The following is a 27,061-nucleotide window of genomic DNA, read 5'->3' as shown; positions in this document are numbered from 1 at the left end:
TTAGCATACCTTACACAGAGAATCCAGCACTCACATTCCAAAAGCTCTATCCAAAATAAAAATGCAATTGTTAACATTTATTAGGCTTAACATTAAAATCAATTAGAGGGGTGGTTAGGTGGCACAGTGGATAGAGCACTGGCCCTGGAGTCAGGAGTACCTGAGTTCAAATCCAGCCTTAGGCACTTAATAATTACCTAGCTATGTGGCCTTGGCCATTTGCCTTGACAAAACCTAAAAACAAACAAAGAATTAGAGCTTTTTCCCCAAAATCAGTAAACATCCCTGATAACCTAGGTATGTCTCTTCTTAGTAACACAGTACCACTTTTCTTTAACCCAAAGGTGTTACAATAGAGTTTAAAATCCCAAACCACATAGCTCCTTGCAATAGTTACAGTAGTGTTAAAATACTATTGTATTTTATATATATATATATGTGCCTGTGTTATTAATCCCAAACTAATTTAACAATGTAGGTTATTCCATTCCTCCTACTCTGTACAAATGTTGTCAGAATGTCACAACACTAGTATCCTTCTTTTATAACCGTCAGTGTGCTTTCCAAAACTAGTTCAGAAACTTTAAAAGCAATGAGAGTCATCACTTAGGCCATAAGGCCAGCAGATATTCATTAAACATAATACCCTTTCAATAAAGGAGTCTCTTAACCCCCCCCATCATATATATATATACATATATATATATATATATTTTTTTTTTTTCCTTCTTCTTTCCCAATTACATATCCCACCTGTGGAGGAATCTCTTTCCCCTTAAGGCTTAAGCACTTGAAGTCTCCTGTCTCCCCTCCTCCCTTCGCAGGAGTCTTAACAAGATGGTGGGATGGGATCAAGACCACCACGTCCAACCCACCACCCCCAACCCAGGGAGAAAGCATGGAATCTTCCCTCTTATAACTTCTCAGTCTTTCCCTTAAAGGTTCTTTCTTCTCTTAAATTCTTCTAAACTCTCCCCAAACCACAGCTTTTTCCCCGTTAAGAATCCCCCTCACTTATCTTTAACTCTACACACCTAGCACAACTACTGCTGGCTCAGTGAGGGAAGGGTGGGTACTACTTCCTTCTCCCCCACATTCTGATACTCCTGGGCCCAACTTCCAGGTATCCCTCTTTTAAAACTGATGCTGGGTCTTTATACCCAGAAATACCTAAAACAGACACATAAGACAGGTCATAGAACAAAAACACACACTCCTATGGGAACATTCAAATTCACTCACACAGCACTGGATCCAATTGACTTCCTTCCTTCCTTCCAACTTCCTTTCTTTTCAGCTAGCGGCCACATAGCTCCCTTGCCCCACAAACCTGGAGGCAACCTTCCCCCTTTAAGATTTAGGGAAATTTCTGGAGAGGGAACCCAAATCCACCTCCTTCAGGGTACCTTATCATCCTCTGACCTCTCCTTTGTGATAGCTCTCCCACATGGAGGACTTCTCAGCCAGTCTAGGCTGGTTCTGGCCATCGATGCCACCCTGGAAACCATTCCTTTACCTCGGTTCTACTCCCAGACATTTTAATCACTCTTGACTCCAAACCTGGGCCGATCCTCCCAGGTTTGGGATATTTTGAGATATTTTCCCATCTACACACATTATTTTCTTGTGTTCTTCCTGGAAAATACCAGGATAAGAGATTTACATTATTATCTCAAGACAAGCCCCCAAATTGTTATAAATGACTCCAGAATACTTCATCCAGAGTCATTAAAATGTTTTTTTTATTGAGATATCTTAACAAAATGGCACACCTCTCTCATGGTGGGAGAGAGGGGCCTAAACTGATTTTTTTTAACATATTATTTTCTTCAGTATTTTTTTGTATTTCATCAAACTGCTGATTTGGTTTTCATGATTTATCTGCATTGCTTTCATTTCTCCTTCCAGTTTTTCCTCTACCTCCCTTAATTGCTTTTCAAAGTCTTTTTTTGAGCTCATCCATAGCCTGAGCCCATTTTCTATTTCTCTTGGAGGTTTGTGTACAGAAGCTTTGATTTTGTTATCTTCTGAATCTCCATGGAACCAAAGTAAATTTCTGTTGTCAGATTCTTCTTTTTCTTTTGCTTGCTCATTTTCTCAGCCTATGGCTGATACCAGACTTCCAAGGCTTTGGGAGGGGGGTTTGTGGACAAACCACAAGGACCTTAATTCCTCCAAGGTCTTATGAGAGGCTCTGAGCCCACAGTGTAACCTGGATTTGAGTGTGGGCAAACTGCTGAGTCCCCTGACGCCCTTACTGTCTGTGGGCTGAGAGCTCTGGACTTGCTGGGTGGCTCTGTAGATTCCTGCTGCAGGTTCTCTCTGAGGCCAGCATTCACTCCACACACTAGTGAGGCAGAGTTTTCTCACTTACCCCTTCAAACTGCTCCTGGTGATCCCAGCCAGGAATTCTGGAAACTGCCCCCTCTGCCATGAACCTAGGCATCCCAGGGATCTAAGCACTCCGCCTGGCTGCGCTGCGGCTGGGACTACGCTCACAGTGGCTTTTTCCAATCCCAGGTCCTAGTGAAACAGACTTTTCCTGTGGAACTTCTAAGTTGTCTTGGACTGGAAAATTGTATCATTCAGTCTTTTTATGAGTTCTGCCCTTCTTAATTTTGGCTAGAGTCATAATTTGATAACTTTTGGAGTTTTTTGGAGAATGAGTTTCTGGGAATTCCTGACTTTACGCTGCCATCTTGGCTCTGCCTACAATATTTTTTTTTTTTTTGAGAACATATCTGTGTTGGCTTTTTTTTTTGCTGGGTTTTGGCATCCTTTTGTGAGGGGGAGCTTTTCATTTCGTTTATCTTTCTGTCTTATTATGGGGATTACTTTGATGGAACACTATACCTGTGTTTAATTTCTGTTAACCTTGTTTTGTGTCCTTTTGACATTTAGCACATTTCATGCTTCCTTTGTGGGATTCTTTGTCTTTTTTTAAATCTTTTTTTAATCATTCACTTGCTTTTTGTCATCATTCATCATTCATTTATGTTGGTGTCCTCATTTAAAAATTTTGTTTTTTACATTTCTGTAATGTTGAATGAGCTAGATGCAGAAGTGCCTGCCTGCTTTGTGTATTTGTGGAATTTTCTAAGTTTTTGTCATATATATTCCATATTATTCCTATGATACATTTCCCTTAATTAAAGTTTTTAATTCTTTCATAGTCTGCATATAAATGTCATTGATCTCTTAGCTTTTTATCAAATACAGAAGACATAAACTTTATCTAATATGAAGTGGCCATGTAATAGATTACCTTTAAAAGTAGATTTTATAAATAGGGAAGACCTAAGTTTTTAGATGCTTTATTTAACTTGATTTTATTTCATTCACATAGTCTATGAATTAATGTGGTCAGTGTTGCCTTTAATAAGTTACTGTTTCATCTTGTGACTATTATAGTTTGTTGTGTTTCCCCTATTATTAGACATTTGGGCCATTTATTATCCTTTAACCTCTGTTTTAGTCTTTGGTGCAATTAATGAGCAGTGATTCTCAAGACATTTTATATGACTTCATCCAGGTGAAATCAGTTCCACTTAATTTTTTTTTTTTGTTAGGACTTTAAAGAAGGACTGATCTATATGGAGGGGGTGGATTATACATTAAAATTTATCAGTATTTGTGTAATGAAAATTTTTCCTTAAGTTTGTCACATGAAGTATTACTAGTTAACAACCTTAATTTCTAAATTATTCTCTTCTGTGAACTTCATTTCTCTAATCCTTTGCATTTTCTTTCAGTTATAAACCAGTAGACCATAAACTTATATGGTTGCCTTTACGAGAAGGCTTTGAAGAACTTTTCACTCAGACATTTTCCAAGAAACAGAATCTTACATTTTTGGGGCATATTCAGACCTGCTATAAACAGAAACGTTGGCGAGACCTGCTCAAACTAATGCAACATGTACATAAGTCAGCTCTCGACAAGGAAACAAAAACCAATGATGCAGGTAAAAGATCCAACTGAGGCCAATAAGTAAGCAGTGATAGGGGAGACAAGAAAATATAGCAAAATTATGTGATGTAATGAAAGATGCAGCTTTCAGGGAACATTATCAGAACTTGAAATCAGTTGCAGAGCTCTTACTGTTACCACAATTCTTGACTCAGTTCTACAATAGATTTTTTTTCTTCCTGAGGATCGTCTGTGGTGGTTGTGAGAGCAACAGAATTAAATGAGTGTGTCTTTTTGAATAGAGGACAGATATTTGCAACCAATATTGTTAATGGTGACCCTGCCAAATGTTGCTTTCAGAAACTAAAGCAAACTAACAAGATATGATTCATGTAAAACTTTGCAAGTGATTTTTTTGACGGTGTGATTTGCTTTTCCTTTCTGAATTCTGGAATGGGGGTTTTTCAGCACCTGGAACCCTGCTGTGGACTGACTTTTGAGTCTTGGACCATTCATTTCTTTTCTTAGCAGCAAAGATGAAAGTAGTTCTTGTTTCTTTATAATTCTTTAGAGGGTATCTAAGTTAAATTACATACCATTTGGGTATGTTGTATGGTGGCAGGAAAACTGGTCCAGATAAATGATTTCATGATTTCAAGAAACTCTTGGTGGTATTTGAAGCTTCCTCAACTTATGCGGATCATTATTTCTTCTGTAATTTCTAGACCCTAGAGTACTGCTTTAGTTGTGAAAGGTAATTATATCCATGATCAAACAGTTTTTCTGAATCCAAAAACCTCCCTTATGACCTCTATACTATCCTGCCTCTCACCTTACAAAATGCTATGTAAAAAAGTGATTGTGAAAGTTGACCTTTAGGTTGAATTTTTTGCTATTATGTTCTCATCCAGAAAAAAAAAAATCTTTGACTCAGGTTGTTAATTGGAAAGTTATTTTAATAAAGTGTTATCTTTAAAGCTCATTTTATATGTTTATAGGGTCATTAGATCAAAGATGTAGAAATGGAAGGAAACTCATAGACCATATAGTCTGACCCCTCATGTATGTGTCTGTGTCCAAGTCATGCCTTAATATCCCATGTTGTGAATTAATTTTCAAATTTCTCTTTTTTCATAGGATTACTGTTAAGAGAAAAGTGGGAAGCATTTGGTTTGAAACTCAACCATGCCCACCAACAGATGAAAATGACTGAAAATGCCCTACTGTTTGCATTTGTCGAGGTATTTGACCTTGATTGATTGCTTGACTTTTAAACTGGTTTTTGTAGTCATACTTATGTGCAAAGTAGAATTGATTGTTTTGGTACTTAGTGAGTTTTCCCTCATTAATAGTCTTTAACAAAGACTACCTATTATCCCCATCATCAATACCACTAGCATTTATATTGTTCCTATTATGTGTCAAACACTATGCTAGGGTTTTACAAATATCTCATTTGATTTTTTAAAATTTTTTTTAAATTTATTTTTTATTCTCATTTTGTACAAATGTTTTTTTTACATTAATAAAATATTCTTGTTTACAAGTAAACAAAATAACCCCCCATGAATATAGATAGACTTGCTTGGGTGAAAAAAGTAAAGGGGAGAGAAAAAAAATTAAAATTAAAAAATAATAGTAAAATTGTAATAATTGTAGGTATGGCCAGGTGGCATAATGGATGAAGCACCAGCCCTGGAGCCACGAGCACCCGAGTCCATATCCAGCCTCGTAAACCCAATAATCACCCAGCCATGTGACATGCAAGCCACCCCTTCCCCACTGCCCTGCAAAAACCAAAAAGAAGAAAAAAAACTCATTTGATTTTTTTTTTTTTTTTTTGCAACAACCCTGGGAGGGTAGCACCATTTTACCTGCATTCTTAAAGCTAAGTATCAGAGGACAGATTTGTTCTCAGGTCTTCCTAACTCCAGCTTCAGCCTCCCTTCTCACTGTGCCACCTAGCTAGCTGCACATGGGCAGTGGGGTCATCTGGTAGGCAATGGAAACTAAGGAGTATGTAGTAGACTTTCATATCTTTTGCTTTGTTAGTGAGAGCAATGATGCTGGTTTCTTTTTGTTTTTGTGAGGCAATGGGGTTAAGTGACTTGCCCAAGGTCACACAGCTAGGCAATTATTAAGTGTCTGAGGCTAGATTTGAACTCAGGTCCTCCTGACTCCAGAGCTGGTGCTCTATCCACTACATTACCCAGCTTGCGCCTGCTATGTGTTTCTTACTTAGGGGCGCTTAACCTTTTTATGTCTGTATTTTAGGGTACTCTGGCACAGGCAGTAAAGAAGGGAGAATGGATTTTACTGGATGAGATTAACCTCGCAGCCCCAGAAACATTAGAATGCCTGAGTGGTTTACTGGAAGGATGCTCTGGCTCTTTGGTTTTGATGGATCGAGGAGACACAGGTAATATGTTATTGCTAGTGCATTTTTATGCTGCCAGGCTTGTTGGTTACCTAAAAGAATGATTCTTATGGTCACAGATGCACATGGAGGCCTCAAATATTGAATGAATTGTTATTGGCTGCCTGTTACCTAGTCATTTTTGTTTTATCTTCTCTATGGTAAATAACTACCTTGAGAAATCTTTTCCTCATTGACTCTCAAATTTTCTCATCTTCAAATGAAGGAATCAGATTATATTATTTCCAAGACCCTCTTCTGCATCCTATGCTCTGTGACGGTTTGTTGGGGAGCCATTGAAGTTCTGACAGGATTTCTGCCCTCAAAAGTGCTTGAGTCTTATTTGAGGAGATAAGAGGTGGATATCTGAAAAGTTAAAAGCTAAAAGAATGAATGATATTATTAGTTATAATAATAAATTATTAATAATTAATTATGGGCTCTTAGTTGGAAGTGCCAATGCCAATATCTGATTGCATGCCAGATGAGAGTTAAGGACGGTGATTGTCATGGCAAGTTATGGGAACACAAATCTCAACTGTAGCCAGGCCAGGACTGAGAATAAGGAATCATTCAAAAGTGGGACTGGCAAATCCTGGGAACCAGGTGACTTTGCCGTAGTAGCCAAAATTTTCCACCCTCAAGTTGATTAAAGTTATCATGTAAATTAATATATGCTTCCTTTTCCCATTTTAGAACCTCTCACACGACACCCTGACTTCCGTCTCTTTGCCTGCATGAATCCTGCTACTGATGTGGGGAAAAAAAACCTGCCTCAGGGAATAAGAAACAGGTAGGGGATGTTGCCTGACTGCTGCCAAGAATACTTTTTAATAAGCATACTGCTTTTCAGAAACCAGAATCTCAAGTTTTGCTGAGTTTAGATACTTTAAGGCCAAGTTATTTAACCTTGTGCCTTATTTTTCCTCATTTCTAAAGTGAGAGGACTTATTATTTCTGAGGTCTTTCTAGCCCTAAATCCATGATCCTTTGAAAAGCAGTATTTTGCTTACATTGTTAGGCAGTGGTCACTGTGTATATTGTTTTTATTTAACTTTTTCTTTGTTTCTAGGGAAAACTCGTTTCTTCATCCACACTACAGCAGAAGATTGGTGCAGAGTTAGCTAGTTTTTATTTTTAAATAGTTGAATTTTTTTGTAAAATACTTGGAATTTTTGTAAACTAGCATGTGGATGTACAAATATATATTTATTTTTTTTTAAACAACTAGCTACTTTTTCTCCCTTCTTTGAAATTTCAAAACAAATGTCACAATTTTCAGATTTCAAAACAGAGAGGCTAAGTATTCTTTGATTCAAGCAGATGCGGATGCATACGCCTATGTCTCTGTCTCTTGCTCATCTCTTTGTCCTGATGCTATTAGTTAGCTTTTGGAAAGCTTTATGATTAAGGAAATAGAGTAATAAATCATCTTCTTCCTTGCTTTGCAGGAGTTATCTACTATTTCTTCTCATAACAATGAGTAGTCCTATTTGGTTTTGATAGAAGCCATGCTTGGGAGATAGGAGATATGAGACCTTTTAAGTCCTTAATAGGTTTCCCAGTAGAATGTTAACAATGTGCAAACTTTTTTCTTTCTTTCTTTCCTTTTTTTTTTGTTTTTTTTTGTTTATTCTATTTTCAGGTTTTTGCAAGGCATACGGGGTTAACTGGCTTGCCCAAGGCAACACAGCTAGGTAATTATTAAGAGTCTGAGACCAGATTTGAACCCAGGTACTCAGACTCCAGGGCCGGTGCTCTATCCACTGTGCCACCTAGCTGCCCCAAACTTTTTTTCTTGCAAGACATGATTTAAAGATAAATTTTGAAACATTTTTTTGTTTTTGATGACAATATTACTTTTTAATTGTTGTAATTGTTAAAATCTTGTTATCTAAAGAAAGATCTCAAAACTTTCAGGGCAGTAATTTTTCAAGACAATTTGGTGTTGGTTTAGAAATAGATTAATCAGTGAAATAATTTAGATATACAACATACAGACTCAAATGCAGTAGCCTAGTATTTGATTGAGATCAAAAACACTATTCTTCAAAAACTATTAAGAAAACTGGAAAATATTCTGTCAGAAACTATATCAAGACCAACATCTCATGCCAAGATAAACTCTATATGGGTACATGGCCTACATATATAGGTTTGTATCATAAATAATTTTGTAGAGCAAAGAAGAGATTACCTTTTAGATCTGTAGTTAGGAAAGAGACAATTTTGATTGTATAATATTAATTGTATAATATTGTATAATATTAACTAAAATGAGAAAAAAGCATAAGAATAAATGGAAGGGCAGCTAGGTGGAGCAGTGGATAGAGCACTGACTCTTGAATCAGGAGCACCTGTATTCAAATTCGGCCTCAGACACTTAAAAATTACCTAGCTGTGTGAACTTGGACAATTCACTTAACTCCCTTGCCTTGCAAATGCCCCACCCCCCAACCCCTCAAAAAAGAATAAATGGAAATTGAGAGAAAGGGGATTTTTATGTACTGAAAAAAACAAAATATTTTAATTTAAGAAATCATTTTGTATAATAGTATTATGTGGGTCTCATTACAAACAGATTTCATATAATTTTCATATCTAAAAATCAGGTATCTGAAAAGAAACAAGATCTTTTCATATCTGAAAAATAACTGCAAAATTATGTCTTAGTGCAGTTTTAGCCAAGTCACATTTTAGAAGCATAAATTGGATTTAAACAATATTAGTATGCTTTCTAAGTTTAAACAGTTTTTTCTTTGAAAAATTCATAATTGGGCAACTAGGTGGCACAGTGGATAGAGCACCGGCCCTGGAGTCAGGAGTACCTGGGCTCAAATCCGGTCTCAGACACTTAATAATTACCTAACTATGTGGCCTTGGGCAAGCCATTTAACCCCATTTGCCTTGCAAAAACCTAAAAAAAAAAAAAAAAAATCCAAAAGTATGCTTTAAAAAAAAGATAAATTCATAATTCCTTCTCTTTTAAAAGTAGCAAATATGGCAGCTAGGTGGCCCAGTGGATAGGGCACTGGTCCTGGAATCAGGAGGATCTGAGTTCAAATCAGCGCTCAGATACTTAATAATTGACCTAACTATGTGAACTTGGGAAAGTCACTTAACCCCGTTGCCTTAAAAAAAGCAAATAGATTTTACAAAAAGCATTTTTAGAAAGGTGTTATCTTAGGGACTTAACATGCTTCATTCTAAATGAATAATAATCATCTTTAATTTTTGTTCCCTAGATTGACTGAACTTTATGTGGAAGAATTGGAGAGTAAAGAAGATTTACAAATTCTTATTGTGGATTATCTGAAAGGATTGAATGTAAACAAAAACATAGTTCAAGGAATTATCAAGTAGGTTCTAATATGATTTTCTAAAAGAAAATCACATACTTATAGTACAGTACATTTGTCTCTTGATCTCAGAAGATAACTGCAGAAACTATTCGTTTTTAATTTTGAATAGTTTAAGCTTTTGTTAAGTACATTGGATTTTTATGTAAGTCCAGAATACATGTGGGCATGCAGGTGAGTGCACACACACACGCACACACACACACACACACACACACACACACACACACACACGTTTATGGGTATTTGTATAAGCAGTTCTGAATTATCATTATAATTTGAGTCTAGATCTATCCAAATAAATCCCGGCCCTTTTGTGGATAGTTTGACCAATAGGATTGGCTATGGTTTAGAAGCCTATTTTATTATAGTAAATACAATAAAAATTGGTTTGAGCTTATTTTCAAAGGGTGGTGTAATTGTGCTGCCATTGTTTTAATCAAACATTTGATTTGTGGATATGTAGGTGTTTGTATTCATATGTACCTATACTTTCCCTGATTCTCCCAGTTAGCATTACTCACTGAATAAAACTTTTAATATGTTCTTTTCTCCCCTCTTGAACATATGTTTCTGGAGGGCAGTGTGTTTGTTTCATTTTTGTGTATAATATTTAGTACCTAGCATAGTGCACATTTTTTTTATTTTTTGTATCAGACCTAAGATTTCATTGATGTTAGGAAATTCCCAGTGAGGAAATTACTTCTACCAATGCACCTCCTCAACAATGAGATGTTGAGAACGTTGCCTAGGGTCCATAGCTAGTGCATTTCAGAAGTGACACCTCTATTCATATTCTTTTCACTCCCAAGCTAGCTCTTTGTCCCTTACTTCTTACTGCCTTTCACACCCTATGCAGAAGAGTAAGATCTTAATATTCAATATGCATAGTGGAGTGTTATGAGTATAATACTGCTAATTATGAACTCTGTGTCCTGTCCTTGACTGTTATTGACTGCTACAGGGACATGAAGTCTTTCACTTTTCCTTGCTTCTTATTTTTGCCTTATAAAAATTAAAGGGCGGTGCTCCTAGTGGTAGTAGTAGCAGTAATAGTACTAGTAATTAGTTCTAGTACTAGATAAAACCAGAGAGTACCAAGTAATACTAGGAACAGCAATTGTGGTATTTTAAGAAATGCTTTTCTATTTTGGTAGTGAATTTGAATAGTTTACCTTGTAAGTGTTGAACAATAGGTACTATTGGAATAAAGAGCTTCAAATCCTGTTTCTAATACTTGCTAGTTAAAGCATGACACAGAAGTTTACTTGTATTTTTTTTGCAAAGTATAGTTTCTAAGTAAACATATCATGCTAAAAGCATTTTTTGACTTCTCATTTCACAAGAGATGAGTTTTCCTCATTTGACCATTAGGTAGGATCTCTCAGACAAGGCAGTATGCTTTCTGTTTCTTCTTTTTTACATCATCTTAGTTATATTTCTTTGTGTAGAGGATTTTTGATCAGCAGTCAAAATTGCATTTCTTTTAAGTTGCAAATATTATATTTGACTTTGGTATTCTCTTTTGCTTTTTCTTATTTAGTGCCATCTACCCAGCCAGTTGGACTCTGTAGCTCAATACTTGTAGTTTCTATAGGTTTTTTTCTTTTTGGTTTGTTTTTTGCAAGGCAATGGGGCAAAGTGGCTTGACCAAGGCCACACAGCTAGGTAATTAGTAAGTGTCTGAAACCGGATTTGAACCCAGGTACTCCTGACTCCAAGACCGGTGCTTTATCCACTACACCACTACGTCCCCCCCCCCCCACCCCCCCGTAGTTGCATCAGTGGAATAGCTTTTTGTTTAGAGATTGATAGTCTAGCACAATAATAACCACCTATTTAACCTTTTTTTTGTAGTTTCTACATAGCTGTACGAAAGGAGTCTATGAACAAATTGGTGGATGGAACAGGCCACAGACCTCATTACAGCCTTCGCACCCTCTGCAGAGCACTGAGATTTACTGCTTCCAATCCTTGTCACAACATCCAGCGCTCCTTGTATGAGGTGGGATTGGCTTTTACCTACTTAACTACCTTCATATCTATTTCTCTTTGTGAAAGAGAAATAGATGTGAAAAATCACTTAGAGAGGGAAGAGCGTATTGTAAAATTATAACTAAATAATGCAACAGCAGTTATTCACCTTGTAAAAGCATGAATTTTAAACCAATTATTGTTTTAAAAAATGATGTGTATTTAAACTTTATGAAAATAGTATCTTAATTGCTTTAGTCCCACACACACATATTTATGTATGTTTTTATAATTTACCTATATTTTTCATTTAGTCAGAGTGTTTCAGAATGCCTCTTCTTTGAGAAACCAACTGTTAATTTCTTCTTGGTCATTTCTACCATCATACCACATTTTAAATATTTATGTAAAAGCAGTGTGGGCTTTGAAATTTGAGTAAAGATTCAGAATTTTATGAGGTCATTGATTCAGTCAGACTCATTTTTTTGTTTAGTCAAGGCATTTGCTTAGTGAAGGCATTTCTTTGTTTTTTCATATACACTAGAGAAGAAATGTATCACAAGCTTGTTAACAGGTTTTATGTTAAATTCTTCTCTGATCAGTTTTATAGCCTTTGTGATATCAAAAAATCCCATGAGTATATTATTTAAGGTAGATAAAATAATGAAGTATACAAATATGGGATAGTAAAGAAGTTTAACAGAAACTGATCTGAAGGAAACATAACTGATGATAGCATGGTAACTCAAGTTAAAGAAGTACATTCATTTCTCTGCTTAAAAGTAGTATCTGCCTTTGGTACCATTCACAGTTTTTCAGCTTATCAGGTTATCTAGTCTGATAATAGTCTCTTGTAGTAATGCCAAGCTTTGTAGCAAAATGTTTTGAATTTTGATGCCTGTTAACTCAAGGTAAATGGCCTGTCACTGCATAATGGGATTAATAATATTTTCTAATAGTATTTTCACAGTCAACATTTTTTTTTTCCTTTTTATTTTAGGGCTTTTGCTTGAGTTTCCTTACACAACTTGACAGGGCATCACACCCTTTGGTTCAGAAACTCATTTGTCAGCATGTTATATCCAGCAACATTAAAAGTCTCCTTAAACAGGTATGTTCAATTTCACTCTTCAGACTAATATTAGAGATGTTTTCATTTCAGAGTTTCAAATTGTTTAGTCCTGATGAGTTGGACAAATGAAAGACCATGTTAAAATTGTGAATCCTGTCTACCTTTTGACTTTCAATCATTGCTGTGTCTATTGTAGGCCCAGCATCATGCCATTTGTAAGAATCTACATTAAGTGCAGAACAGAAATCCTAAATAAATTTGGGTATTGCAAAAGGCTTATAGTATGTATGCTTTTTTAAGGATATTAATAAAGTTTTGTTTTTCAAATCTTGGTCCTTCCACACCTTCTTAGTCTAGTACCAGGACTTTTACATTTTTTGGAGGGAGGAAAGGAAGAGCCCAGGAATGAGATTTCATTGGTACAGGGAGCTTCTTTCAGTGAGCAAAGTTGCCTGGCAAGCTGAGAGAGTAAGTGATTTATCCAAGGCCACACAGCCGACTTGTGTTGGAAGAGGTTCTTGGATGCAAATCTTCTTGAGTGGAATTGAGTTTTTGCTGCTTCATGTGGCTGACTGCACAGAGTAGCTGCTTAGAAGAAATAGATTCACTAAATTGAATTACTGGTCCAGTTACTAACACTTGGATGTCTTTTAAGTTTATTCTCTCAATTATTGGTGAAATCTCATGATAAAATCCATTTTCTGTATTTTAGTTACAATATTTTTTTGGTGATTTGTGATGGTTAATTGATTTTGTTTTTTTTGTTTTTGCAAGGCAATGGGGTTAAGTGGCTTGCCCCCCAGGGTCACACAGCTAGGTAATTATTAAGTGTCTAAGGTCACATCTAAACTCAGGGCCTCCTGATGCCATGGCCTGTGCTCTATCCATTGAGCCACCTAGCTTCCCCTTGTAATGGTTTATTAATTGAAAGGCTTCTTCTGTCACTCTCTTGGGTGTTGAATTGAATGGAGGTAGCCTACCACTTGGTACAGTGGATAGGCCTTGGGTTCTGCTCACTCCTGGCATCTGCTGGTTGGATTACCTGGAGCATTTGAAGCTAGGCCACCTCTCCCAAACTCTCAAGTTGTGGAACTGAATGTTTTGGGCTGATATAATCTAATATAGATGAAGTGCTGGAACTGACAGATCCCTGGGCCTGAAATCTTCAGTGTCTGAGAACTTAATTTTACAGAAATGGCTTAAGTCTCTGTAAACCTTCATCCTCACTCTGGCCCGATGTAGGGCTCCTAAAATCTAATATGTTATATCCAGCATGTGCTGGAGGCATCCTGAGTCTGAGCTGATTGTTAAATTTATTCTTTAGTAAACTAAATATTAAGGTATGATTTATTGTATCAATAATACATCACAGTAAAGATTTATCAGGAACCTTCTAAGTGTCAGTTATTGTGGTTGGTGAGTTTCCGTCATCTCAATAGTATTTGGCTATTCATGACCCCATTTGTGATTTTCTTGGCAATGGTTACTAATGTGATTTGTTCCCTTTGCCAGTTCATTTTATTGGTGTGGAACTGAGGCGGACAGGGTTCATTGACCTGTCCGAGCTCACAGTGCTAGGAAGTGTCTAAGCCTGGATTTGAACTCAGAAGATGAGGCTTCCCATCTTCCCATCTGGCACTCTGTCCACTGTGCCACCTAGTTGCCTACACATCTACTGTGTGTGAGTGCCAGACCCTATGATAAATGCTGGGGATATAAATAAAAAAAAAAGTCCTTGTCCTCAGGTAACTTACGGTCCAGTGGGCATGACGGGCATGATAGAGAGGAATATGGAGTTGAAACCAAATGAAACCACAGTTGGTAAATGGAAAGATGGTTAGGGTTTTGAGGTCTTTATAAAGGAAGGCTCTTGGAGTTTTTGCTCTGTCCTTCTGTCATCCAAACAGGTATATAGGTAATAGAAGGGACTGATGGGTTGGGGTGTAAGTAGTAAAGTCGAAGAAATCTACAAAATAATGATGAGTTTATCCCTAGAGAGAGACAGGTAGGTGCAGCATGATGAAGATGATGATGGAGTTGAAACCGGGCAAAACAGCTGGTGGCTAAGTTGATGATCTTGACTAGGGGTGGGGAACCTTTTTTCTGCAAAGGCCCATTTAGATATTTACAACATCAATCCAGGGATATATATACATACTCCTCAATTTATTGAAATTTGAGTCCTGCCTGCAGTTGTCTTGGCAATGCCAGATCAATATAGCCTGAAGGCCAGAGGGTCCTTGTCCCTGTTCTAGACTTAAGACAGTGATGTAGAAAATGTTTATAATTCAGATTAAATTTAAAAGTATGGCACTTGTGTTCTTTCTTCAGAGATCAAGTTATTGGCCATCTACTAGATTATCCCTACCTGTATCAGTATTCGAATATTTTTCTTTGTGTATGTCATAACTACTTCTCAGAGCTGTCTAAATACGCTGCTCAGAATCTTGTGGAGTCAGATCATGATACAAAATGCCCTCTGCAATAAAGCACTCTTCTCTTTTATAAGACACTGGTTTATAGTTATTGCATATTTTGGGAGATTTTTGTTAGAGAAGAGAAGAAAATCTAATCATGTAATATTTTTGTGAATCTATTTTGGGGGAATTATATTCTCAAATATTTGAGATTTAGTGCTTTAATTCTTTCATTTGGTAAGCTGTTTTATCACTTATTTAGGGGAAATTTGACTTGTGTACTTCACTGTTGAAAATATCATAAGGAAGTTACCTTCTAGAGAAGTTTGCCACTTTTTTCTTTTCCTGTCTTGATTTGTCCGATTGTATGATATTTTTTAATGTATATCTTTCAGCCCATTCCAGAACCCAAGGGAGGTCGCCTCATCCAGATTGAAGGATATTGGATCTCAATGGGAGATAAGGAGCCCAAGATAGATGAAACATACATACTCACTCCTTCTGTTAAGCTTAACCTGAGAGATATTGTCAGAGTTGTCTCTGCTGGGTATAGTGGTTTGGTTTTTTTATTTTATTCCTTCTTACATGTTGCTTCAGTAACTGTTCAATTTGATGGCATTCATTTTTTGGTAAGATTTTGAGTTCCTCTCTCCTCCTCATGAAAGCAGCAATCTGATAATAGGCCATACATGTGTAACTATGTTAAAACATTTCCATATTGTCATGCTGTGAAAGATAAATCAGAACAAAAGGGACCAAAAAAACCATAGGAGGGTTAAATAAAGCATAAAAGCATATACTACTTATGATAATTTCCTTAAAAACTTTTTTATATCATGACCCACCATAGTTCTAGCCTTTCAGAGTGCTAATTTTGTGCTGGTGTGCTAAATGAATAAAGTAACTTTAACATTCATTTAAAGTAACTTTAACATTCATTTAATGCCCAATATATTCAGGTGTCTAAAATCTATTTTATTAAATTGTTTCTAGAAAAAATAATTTTAGAATTTTTGAGTTTGTTTTTTTTGGGGGGAGGGGTGTTTCTTTTTAACACAGAACAAACAAGAATAATATACAATAAAAGTTAAAAAAAATTTTTTTTCAGTTCTAAATTATCTCCCTCTATTCCCTTCCATACTCATTGGAAAGTAAGAAATATCATGTCCATTATACAAATGAAATCATGAAAAATATATTTCCTTATTAGCCATGTTGTTCTTCTGTCCCCATCTTCATCTGCAAACTGCCTTTTCTTATTCTTTGACCATTTATCAGTTGGGGAATGACTTGTAATCTTCTAAATTTGATTCAGTTATCTATATATTTTAGAAATGAGTCTTTTATTAGAAACACTAGCTGTGAAAATTGTTTCTTAGCTTTCTGCATTCTTTCATATCTTGACTACATTGTTTTTATTCATACAAACCCCTTTTTAATTTAAATATAATCAAAATTACACATTTTGCAATTTTTTAATATTTTCTATATCTTGTTTGGTCATAAACTTCTCCCCTCTCCATAGTGGATCCAACAGAGTATTTCTTGTTTTGTTAATTGGTCTGAGGTATCAGCCTTTATGCCTAAATCCTGTACCCATTTTGACCTTTTTTTAATATAGAATGTGAGATGTGGATTTATGCCTAGTTTTTGTCATTATTTTCCAGTTTTCACAGCATTTTTTGTCACATAGTGAGTTCTTAGCCCAGAAGCTGGTGTCTTTGGGTTTATCAAGCAGTAGATTATTGTAGTCATTTACTACTGATTCTTTTGTACCCAATCTAATCCAGTGTTCCATTACTGTAGTTTTTTAACCAATACCAGGTAGTTTTAATGACTGCCGTTTTATAATGTGTTTTCAGATCTGGTACAATTAGGCTGCCTTCCTTTGCATTTTTTTCATCAATTTCCTTGATATTCTTGACCTTTTTTTGTCCCAGATGAATTTTGTTACTATTTTTTCTACTTCTGTAAAATAGTTTTTTGGTAATTTGATTGGTATGGCACCGAATAAATAATTTTAATTTGGGTAAAACAGTCCTTTTTATTATATTAGTTTTGCCTAACCATGAACAACTGACATTTTTCCACCTGTTTAGATCTGCCTTTATTTGTCTGAAAAGTATTTTGTAATTGTGTTTATATAGCTTTTGGGTTTTTCTTGATATGCAGATTCACAAATATTTTATATTGTCCAAGTATTTTATATTAAAGTAACTTTAAAAGTTGCTTTTTTTTAAACATTTTTAAACATGATTTTGCTATCTCTTATTATTTTCTTCCTTATGGATGTGATTTCTTTCTTATTACATTCAACTTAGATCAGTGTATACCATAGAAACAATGTAAAGACTAACAGACTGCCTTTTGTGGGGGTTGGGGGAGGGAAGCGATATTAGAAGAAAAATCATAAAATCAAGATATAAATAAAATTTTGAAAAAAGTTACTTTTTTTAAAATTTGAGATGAATTTTCAACAGAGATCTTAGTCAATTCTACTATATGTCACATCACCAGAATAAAATAGTCTAGATTAAGCCTTTTGCTTTTGAAAGAGTAACAGAATTCACATCCTTATTTTAATTAGCTTATTCTGATTGAATGAATGTTATTAGCAAATGTTCCTTGGCAACATACTCAATCCACTTTGTCTTCCTGTTCTCAGTTTTTTCATTTCCATTGTCTAAAGTACTTTTGTTTTAATCTGGTCATTATAAAAAGACAAAAGCCCTCTTTCCCCTTACTTTTCACCTACTTGCAAAAAAAAAAAGAAAATTAAAGAATCTTTCTAAGTTGCAGCATAGATTGTCATATTATCTAATCACTGTGTGTTGTTTTTAAAAAACAAATCCTGTTTTATTCTCCATCATGGGGCATTTTAAGAAATAAAAAACATGTTTTGTTTTTCTATATACACATTCTTTCATTCAGTAACTCTTTATCCTTGTGGAAGTTCTAAAATTCCCAGGGTTTTAGTGGCTAGATATGTAAACTTTGCTTAGCAAAATGAAAATCAAATCACAGATGTGTTTGGGCAAGGAAAATGATTGTATATTTATCACCTTTATATATAAATAATCCTGTTTTATTTTTCTTGTTTCAATGATTCATCTTTTAAAGAACCTACCCAGTGCTGATTCAGGGAGAGACTTCTGTTGGTAAAACTAGCCTAATTCGCTGGCTGGCTGCAGCAAGTGGGAATCACTGCGTACGGATTAATAACCATGAACATACTGATATTCAGGAGTATATTGGTTGCTATACATCAGATGCCTCAGGGAAGCTGATATTTAAAGAAGGTAGAATTGACAGTCTACCTACCTAATGTGTTTAAATCTTCATTTATATGATTTGGTGACATTTTTAATTCCTTGAATTTGAATGAAGGTGCTAGGGAAATTTTTATATGTAAAAATTGACAAAGTTTTTTCTTTTTAAAGGTGACCTATGGATTTACCCTTTTTCTAATGAATTCTACTAGACATAGAAGAGATAATTAGAAATCCAAATAGTCTTGCCCTCCAGGCATTTCAGTTCCTTTGGGCCCCATTAATTATCACTTTGATAGAGAGCAACTGTGCTGCTGTCCAATTTTCAAGAGGCATTGTGTTTGGCTGTCTTATTCCCAGAAGTTAGTTAGGGGAAAGGGAGAAAGTTTATACCAATTGAATGAATTAAATGGATTAAGAGACTAAGTTTAAAAATGTTGAGGATGAAGCATTTTTTTATATGTAGTTTACTCCAAAGAAACAAATGAGTGTTTTTATTGAAATAATAGAAACTATTTCCTTGTTTTTCAATTGTGCTGTCTTATATCTATCCTCAAGGAATGCTTAATTTTAGAGCTAGCAAGTTAATAATTGTCCACTGTAACCTTTTTTTTCTACCAGCTTTATGTTAAAATATCAAAAAATGTCATATGAAATGATTGTCTCCTTTGTTTTTCCCTCTCAAGGTGTCCTTATTGATGCTATGAAAAAGGGCTACTGGATTATTTTAGATGAATTGAATTTGGCTCCTACAGATGTTCTGGAGGCATTGAACAGGCTTCTGGATGATAACCGAGAATTACTCATAACAGAGACTCAGGAAGTTGTGAAAGCACATCCTCGCTTCATGCTTTTTGCAACCCAGAATCCTCCTGGCCTATATGGGGGCCGCAAGGTTTGTAAAACTCATCTTTTGAGATTTCTGGTAATGCGTTCATTCTGTGATTATTCTCTTTCTAGATTGAATTGTTTTTTTTTTTGTTAACTCTAAAAAAAGGAGGATTTTTTTTCTCTTATTCTTTGTCCTTTTCATGAATATTTCTATTGCTAAGGGACAAAAATGAACTTTTTCCCCATGCTCCTCTCTGTATTTTTAGGTGCTCTCCAGGGCCTTCCGGAATCGTTTTGTGGAGTTGCATTTTGATGAGTTGCCTAGCACTGAGCTGGAAACAATATTGCATAAACGGTGCAGTTTGCCACCTTCTTATTGCAATAAGTTGGTTAAGGTCTTGCAGGACCTACAGGTATTGAACTTCATTTATTTTTAAGTTTATTTTTTATACCATAGTCATCTCTCATTGAACTTTTGAATTCCCCTCTTGGTCCTTGATTCAAATCTCAACCCTTAAATTTATCACTGTGCAACTTTGGGGAAGTCATTTACTCTCTCTGAGCCTCCGTTTTCTCCTGTTTAAAAATGAGGGTGTTGGATTAGATGATTTCTAAGGTATCATGCATATTTAAATCAGTCATCCAATACAATTTGCAATGTTCAGTCCCCATAATTTCCTGAACAAATGCTTATTTGTAATATATTGAAAAGTTTGATTTGGAAGTCTTTTTTTTTCAGACTTTCCAAGTTTGACTTTATAATGTATTTTAGATTGGATAAAAGTAATAATTTGTTAGATGAGGCAAAAGCCTTTGTTAAGTGCTTACTATGTGCCTGATACTGTGCTGAGTGGCTAATCATACAGATACAGTCAAATAGATAGCTGCTCTTTTTTTAAGTTGGAGCTTAAAAAAGAGGGAAAGGAGAAAGTTGTGAGAAGTCAGGAGGGCTAGTCCCTCTCCAAAATGGAGGAAGCTCCAGGAGGAAATCATCTTGCATAATTGAGGGATGCTCCAGAGTGAAAAGACCAAAGGGCTAATGGATATTTCAGAGTAAGGGTTCCCCAGGTGCTAGGGGAGGGTCTAGAGTAAGACTGCAGCTGAGTTGTGGGGCTGAAGTCAGAATTCCTTCTTGGGGGATGATCAAGGTTGTTAGTTTCCCCTGATGTTCTAATTTGCTTCTTTAAATCTGTGTTCTTAAAGAACTTTAGGTACTTTCTATAGTTTTTTGAGTTTATATGTGTACTTTTTATATGCTATTAAAAATATATTCCCATGAAAGTACCACTTAAGAAAACTTTCTGATTATTATTGTTGTGATTCCATACTTCTCAGTAATGTTTGATTAACCTCTGATTCTAAAGTATTAGGTTGTGATTGAAAATGGATAGTAACCCAGAGAGGTTAAAAATGAAGTAACATTTTCTAATTTATCATTCAGCTTTGCTTGATGGAATGAATTTTTGTTAAAAGTTTTGCTGTTGTTGGTGGGGGGAGTTAACCTGTTGATCTTAAAAACTATATTGAAATAGTTCTGTGAATTTGGCATTTGATATATTTCTCTGTTTGCTAGTCCTATCGTAGAGGTTCCTCCCTATTTGCTGGAAAGCAAGGCTTCATCACTCTTCGGGATCTTTTCCGATGGGCAGAACGGTACAAATCTGTTGAACAGACAGAAAAGGAGTATGACTGGCTTCAGCATTTAGCAAATGATGGTATGCTTTTTTTGTTTTTTTAAATTTGCAATGTTGGGTAGATACTAGGTCATTTTTTTTACTTTTATCTTTTCTTAAATTTTTTTTAATAAAGACATGATAACATAGAATCAATTGATCTTATTAAGTAATTTTCTACTCATACTCATTTTAATTAAAATTTTTAGTATAAACTAGTATAGTAACTTGTTTCTAGTATAGTGTAGTAACAAGTTTCTAGTAACTCCTTCTTAAGACCTCATGAGAATTTATTCTTTGTCCATTCTCATTCACTTTTCCTCTTACATAGTGGTAGTTTCTGTGCATTTAATTCTTTGGGTTCTACTTTATTTTTGTGGTATTTTGTAAGGATCCTTTCAGATCTCTATCCTTCATGCATATGGGTGCTAATTGCATTGTGCTACACTAATACTGATGATTATTTTGGATTAAATATACAATATTTCACATTTGAAAAGGAGTCAGGAAGACCTAGGTTGAATACCATGGAAGATCTAAGTGATTCACTCAGGTTCTCAAAACTATTGAGTTGTATTTCCTTATTGGTAAAATGTGGGGGTTGTACTTGGCACCTCTATCCATCTCTTAAGCTGTGATTGCATGGAGCTCAAGTGGAAGGTATAAAGTTAAAAGGATGAAACATTTGCTTACTCTTAACCTAATAATTCCTCTGATTTTATTTTCAGGTTTTATGCTTTTGGCTGGCCGAGTTAGGAAGCAAGAAGAAGTCGATGTTATACTGGCAGTGCTGGACAAACATTTCAAAAAGAAGTGTTGTCCACAGTCCCTTTTTTCAGAAGAAAGTGTCCAAAAATTGCTTGGTAAGTTGAGAGGTAATTCTAGAGAACATATCTTGAGTTGTGAAGAGACAAAACTGCCCTAAATTAATCTCTTTTTTGATTTTGTAGGCAAATTTTCTACTCAATTATCCACATTGAAGTCCGAGTTCAGTCACATTGTGTGGACTGAAGATATGAGAAGGTTGACTGTTCTGGCAGGAAGGGCATTGGAGTTTGGAGAACCCATCCTACTGGTGGGAGATACTGGGTAAAAGTCTATGATTCTTTAAAAACAGTTATTACGGGACTTGAGATAGTATTAGGATATTATTGGATTGCCTCTGCAGAGTTCTGGGTACTCAGAATTTATTAATTTGAAATTATCCTTTGTAGCTTATTGAGTGAGGCATAATGTGGCATAATGGACTAGAATTGAATTCAGATCTGGTTTTAAACCCTGTCTCTGGTACATACTGACTGTATTACTTGAGCATGTTGCTCAGCTTTCGAGGACCCTGGGCAACTCCTAAGACTCTGCTTAGGGAATGACTTAAGGAGTTTCCTATACCCATGAAATCATGGTGTGCTTCCTGTCCCTGTCCCTATTATGGGTATCCATCATCTCTGTTTATTTACTTTCTGTTTCCTTGTGATAGGTGTGGGAAAACAACTATCTGTCAAATTTTTGCAGCATTGGCAAATCAGAAATTGTATTCAGTCAACTGCCACTTGCACATGGAGACATCTGATTTCCTGGGAGGCCTCCGACCAGTCAGACAGAAGTCAAAGGAGGTTTGTTCCATAGCATTATGTATCTGAGGCATTTTGAACAAACACTGTGTTCTTTGAGTGCCATTTCTATTCTATTTACGGGGGTTTCAAGGGCCCCTGGTTTCCAGCTGTTACTCTAGATTTTCTCCTTTTCCTTTGTAATATAGGTAGCAACCAAATTTTTTAAATCAAGTGTACTTTTTAAGCAATCGATAAGCATTGACTTATCATTTTTTATGTACCAGACATTTGTTTAGGTTCTGATCTTTCAAAGAAAAGTACAGTCTTTGCTTTTGAGAAGCTTACATTCTATTTAAAATTGTGAATATATGCCAGTATGTGTATGTGTTTATGAATTTGTTCTCTTGAAGTCATAGATCTTTTTTGTTTTTCCTACTTTTTCATTTTCTAGGAGGAAATTGACAAGTCCAGACTCTTTGACTGGCATGATGGGCCCCTAGTTTTGGCAATGAAAGAGGATGGCTTTTTTCTTTTAGATGAAATTTCACTAGCTGATGATTCAGTCTTGGAAAGACTCAATAGGTACGTGTCTATCTGATATTTATGTAGTTTCTGAAGGTTTGCAAATAATTTTTTTTTAAATTAAATATTTTTTTATTTTAAGTTATACAATTTTCCCCCCTACTCTTACTCCCCCCCCCCCCCCACAGAAGGCAATTTGTCAGTCTTTACATTGTTTCCATGGTATACATTGATCCAAATTGAGTGTGATGAGAGTGAAATCATATCCTTAAGGAAGAAACATAAAGTATAAGAGATAGCAAGATCAGACAATAAGATATCAGGTTTTTTCCCCTAAATTTAAGGTAATAATCCTTGGTCTTTGTTCAAACTCCACTGTTGTTTCTCTGGATACAGATGGTATTCTCCATTGCAGAGAACCCCAAATTGTCCCTGATTGTTGCACTGATGGAATGAGTGAGTCCATTAAGATTGATTATCACCCCCATGTTGCTGTTAGAGTGTACAGTGTTTTTCTGGTTCTGCTTATCTCACTCTGCCTCAGTTTATGCAAATCCCTCTAGGCTTCCCTGAATTTCCATTCTCTCCTGGTTTCTAATAGAGCAGTAGTGTTCCATGACATAAATATACCACAGTTGGTTTGCAAATAATTTTAAAGAATTTTATTTTCCAGTTAACAAACATTAATTAGTAGAAAAATAGAAAAAGAAAGCCCTTTAGATGAATAAACATAGTCAAATAAAATATTTTCTTTTTTTTGCTCATATTCCAGAAATTTATGTCTCATACACCCCAAGTCTGTTACCTCTCTTATCAGTGGGGTGAGAACACCTGCTTCACCCATTGAAATTGTGGGTTCTCATTGTATTGTTTAGAGTTCTTAAGTCTTTCAAAGTTGTCTGTTTTTATAGTGTTGTTATTGTATAAAGGTTTTTGCATAGAATATCTCGTTTGAACCATACCATCCCCATGACATAGGGAGTACAAAAGCTTGCTATTCTGTTTTTAGCGATGAAGGAACTGAATTAAGGAAAACTATGCCCATAGTCAAAAAGGTAGTAAACACCAGAAATTGAGGCAAAATTTCTTTATTTCCAAGCCTATGCTTTCTTCAGGGTGGCATCCTCTCTTTCAATTTAGTCAGAAATAGAGAATTATTCTTCTTCTTCAGTCTGTTGTGTAGTACTTGATTGTGACAGTTTTAATTTGTGTTATTGTTAAGATCTTATCACTCTGGAAATCTTTAAGAGTAGCTAATTTTTTTCTGCATGAATGGGATGTACAAGTCATTGGGAAAAGGAAGTTTGAGAAAGTTAAGACAGTCGGGTAATTAAATCTTGAGTAACTGAAGTGTGGAACTTATCCTTGCTTTGAGGAAGAACTAGGATGATAGAGAGATATAGAGCCTGAAAGGTCCTCTAGGAGATCTGTTCCAGATAGTGCCTCTGCACGGCTGAAGTATTGTTGTACCCATTTTACAGATATATAGATCATATATGTAGAATTGTAGATGTAGAACTGTAAGGGATTCAGAAGTCATCTAGTTCAGTCTCCTTTACAGATGAGGAAGCTAGAGCCCACAGGACTGGAGGGATTTGCCTGAGGTCACATGGGTATAAGAGACAGGAGCAGGGTTTGAACTTTAGTTCTCAGACTCTAAATGCAATGCTTTTTTTTTTTTTTTTTTTTGCTTCATTCTGTCATATTCTCAAGAGTTGAAATGTGAAATGCAACACGTGTTTTAGGCAGTTTGCCACCTCTGCCATCTACCAGATAATCTAATGAAAAGGTTTTTTGAGGAAGCACAACATTGCCTCATGTTGGCTTAAGGCATAGATCTGCTGCAGGAGTACTACACTGGCTTTCTTTGTGATTTAGAACACCTCCTTTTAAGGAAGGGTAGCTTAAATGGAGAGTCAGGTAGAAAGAGTCAGTTTTCTTTTTTCTTCTCAGGAAGCCATGCCTTTTTGTTTTTTAATTTAAAAGAATTTTTATTAAAGATTTTATTTGAGTTTTACAATTTTTCCCCCCAATCTTACTTCCCTCCCCCCACCCCCTCACAGAAAGCAATTTGTCGGTCTTTACTTTGTTTCCATGTTGTACATTGATCCAATTTGAGTGTGCTGAGAGAGAAATCATATCCTTAAGGAAGAAACAAAAAGTATAAGAGATCACAAGATCAGACAATACGATACTGGTTTTTTTCCCCTAAATTAAAAAGAAAAGTCTTTGCACTTTGTTCAAACTCCACAGTTCTTTATCTGGATACAGATGGTATTCTCCACTGCAGACAGCCCAGAATTGTCCCTGATTGTTGCACTGAAGGAATGAGCAAGTCCATCAAGGTTGAACATCACCCCCATGTTGCTGTTAGGGTGTATAGTGCTTTTCTGGTTCTGCTTGTCTCACTCAGCATCAGTTTATGCAAATCCCTCCAGGAAGCCATGCCTTCTTAAGGGTATTCTGATAGGCTTTATTTTTTTTTTTAATCTATCATGATGCTAATTTTAAATCTGAAATCAGGTGAAGCAGTGATTGATTACACAAGACTTCTATTATTTTGTCTTTTAGTGTCCTTGAAGTGGAAAAGACCCTAGTATTGGCTGAAAAAGGTACCCCAGAGGAAGAAAATAATGAAGTGGAACTGCTAACTGCTGGGAAAAAATTCCGTATCTTAGCAACTATGAATCCTGGGGGTGATTTTGGAAAAAAGGAGGTAAATTTCATGTAGAAGAATTTGCTTTAATTTCAAACAGCTAAGTCTTTTAAAATTTTTTCTTATGCTCTGTTTATCTTCCTTAATTTTTTTTTGTCTTTAAAAATGCACATCTAATAGGTTATTAATTTGGATTTATTTGTTTCTTCTGATTTCTCTCTGTAGATGTTACCATTTCCTAGTAGGAATTATAATAAAAAAGTAATGGTATAGTAATAAACTATTGGGACATTCTGTAATTGTTGGTTTTATATGATTATATGTATGTTTTCAGTTTTCCAAAAACCTGTTTCTTCACATCATAGAGTTCCATTTTATGGTTTATGAACATGTTGTTGGTCTCTTACAATTACAGAACTTGACTAAAGTTTGAAATTAGCAGAACCTATTTGAACTGGGGCTCAGAGGGTGGGGAAGGACGAAAGGAAATGTAGCAGTACATTTCAGATTTCTGATATCATCTTTGTGGTTTTAAAAATCCCAGGAAATGAACCATTAAAAAAAGGGCAAATTGTTTCTTTTGTTTTCTCATTGAATATAGTATCAAAAATCTACTATAATCTTTGGATTTGAACAAATCCTTTTCCCATAGTTATTGTGCATCTTTTGAATAAGAATAATAGTAATTTATAGGATATTTCTTCCAGTTCCAAATCTACTTAACTTTTGAATAACTTAGTTCATCCAGTTAAAAAGTGTGTCACAAATGAAACTGTCAAAAGTTGGTCAAACTTTTCTGTCTCCTTAGAAGAGCCAGCTTTGATTGTAAAAAATATTCAAGTGACTCCTGGATTTTGTTAGGTAAATTACTAAAAAGACTGCAGGAAGTTGATGAAGGGTGTTAACAGAAGAGATATGGTGATCCTGAATGAAGGTAACTAAAATTCCTTGAAGTACCATGAAATGAGTAAAAGAAGTGAATGTAAGATTTTTTTGTTGTTTTTCCTTAGTAGAAAACAGACAAACACGATAAAACCATAACTGAGTGGAAAGAAAAGGCTCCACACAGTAGACTACAAAAGAAATAAATAAAAAGTGAGATGTTAACAGATACAATTGAAGTATGACCCTTATATTATAGTAGCCTTTTGTAACTTCTCTAACCACAGAACACAGTAAATATCAAATGATCTTTTTGTGACAAGTCTGATTTTCTTCTTGGACATAATAAACATAGGTTTTATGACAGGACACCCAGTCTTTTCTTTATCAGAAAATGACTTTGTATCTTTCTAAGTGTCTGTTCCTAGTATGAAAGTTGATGAACCAAGGATATAGTTCTGTATATTTCTCAATACTTGGATTTCTTGTAAGCAATAGGAAATCAAGTATGGGACCAGAAATCTTTTT

At 35.5% G+C, this 27,061-nt stretch overlaps 1 protein-coding gene across 5 annotated transcripts in view; it reads left to right on the top strand.

Moving 5' to 3' along the window:
* MDN1 (midasin AAA ATPase 1) overlaps positions 1 to 27,061 on the top strand; it is a 195,378-nt gene that overhangs the window by 65,274 nt on the left and 103,043 nt on the right. For all 5 annotated transcript variants that reach the window (XM_074187146.1, XM_074187144.1, XM_074187145.1 and 2 more), the window contains exons 16-32: positions 3,753 to 3,964; positions 5,047 to 5,150; positions 6,184 to 6,328; positions 7,022 to 7,118; positions 9,571 to 9,684; positions 11,542 to 11,689; positions 12,659 to 12,769; positions 15,543 to 15,694; positions 18,268 to 18,446; positions 19,103 to 19,311; positions 19,514 to 19,660; positions 20,821 to 20,962; positions 21,649 to 21,783; positions 21,871 to 22,009; positions 22,398 to 22,533; positions 22,925 to 23,055; positions 25,567 to 25,711. In XM_074187146.1, the coding sequence (XP_074043247.1) occupies positions 3,753 to 3,964; positions 5,047 to 5,150; positions 6,184 to 6,328; positions 7,022 to 7,118; positions 9,571 to 9,684; positions 11,542 to 11,689; positions 12,659 to 12,769; positions 15,543 to 15,694; positions 18,268 to 18,446; positions 19,103 to 19,311; positions 19,514 to 19,660; positions 20,821 to 20,962; positions 21,649 to 21,783; positions 21,871 to 22,009; positions 22,398 to 22,533; positions 22,925 to 23,055; positions 25,567 to 25,711 (2,446 nt within the window). The remainder of the gene's footprint in view (positions 1 to 3,752; positions 3,965 to 5,046; positions 5,151 to 6,183; positions 6,329 to 7,021; positions 7,119 to 9,570; positions 9,685 to 11,541; positions 11,690 to 12,658; positions 12,770 to 15,542; positions 15,695 to 18,267; positions 18,447 to 19,102; positions 19,312 to 19,513; positions 19,661 to 20,820; positions 20,963 to 21,648; positions 21,784 to 21,870; positions 22,010 to 22,397; positions 22,534 to 22,924; positions 23,056 to 25,566; positions 25,712 to 27,061) is intronic.

The sequence above is a fragment of the Macrotis lagotis genome, chromosome 5 (genome assembly GCF_037893015.1).
Source record: "Macrotis lagotis isolate mMagLag1 chromosome 5, bilby.v1.9.chrom.fasta, whole genome shotgun sequence".
NCBI classification, from domain to species: domain Eukaryota; kingdom Metazoa; phylum Chordata; class Mammalia; order Peramelemorphia; family Peramelidae; genus Macrotis; species Macrotis lagotis.
Note: the sequence above shows the minus strand (reverse complement) of the source record. Positions and strands in the feature narration are given on the sequence as shown.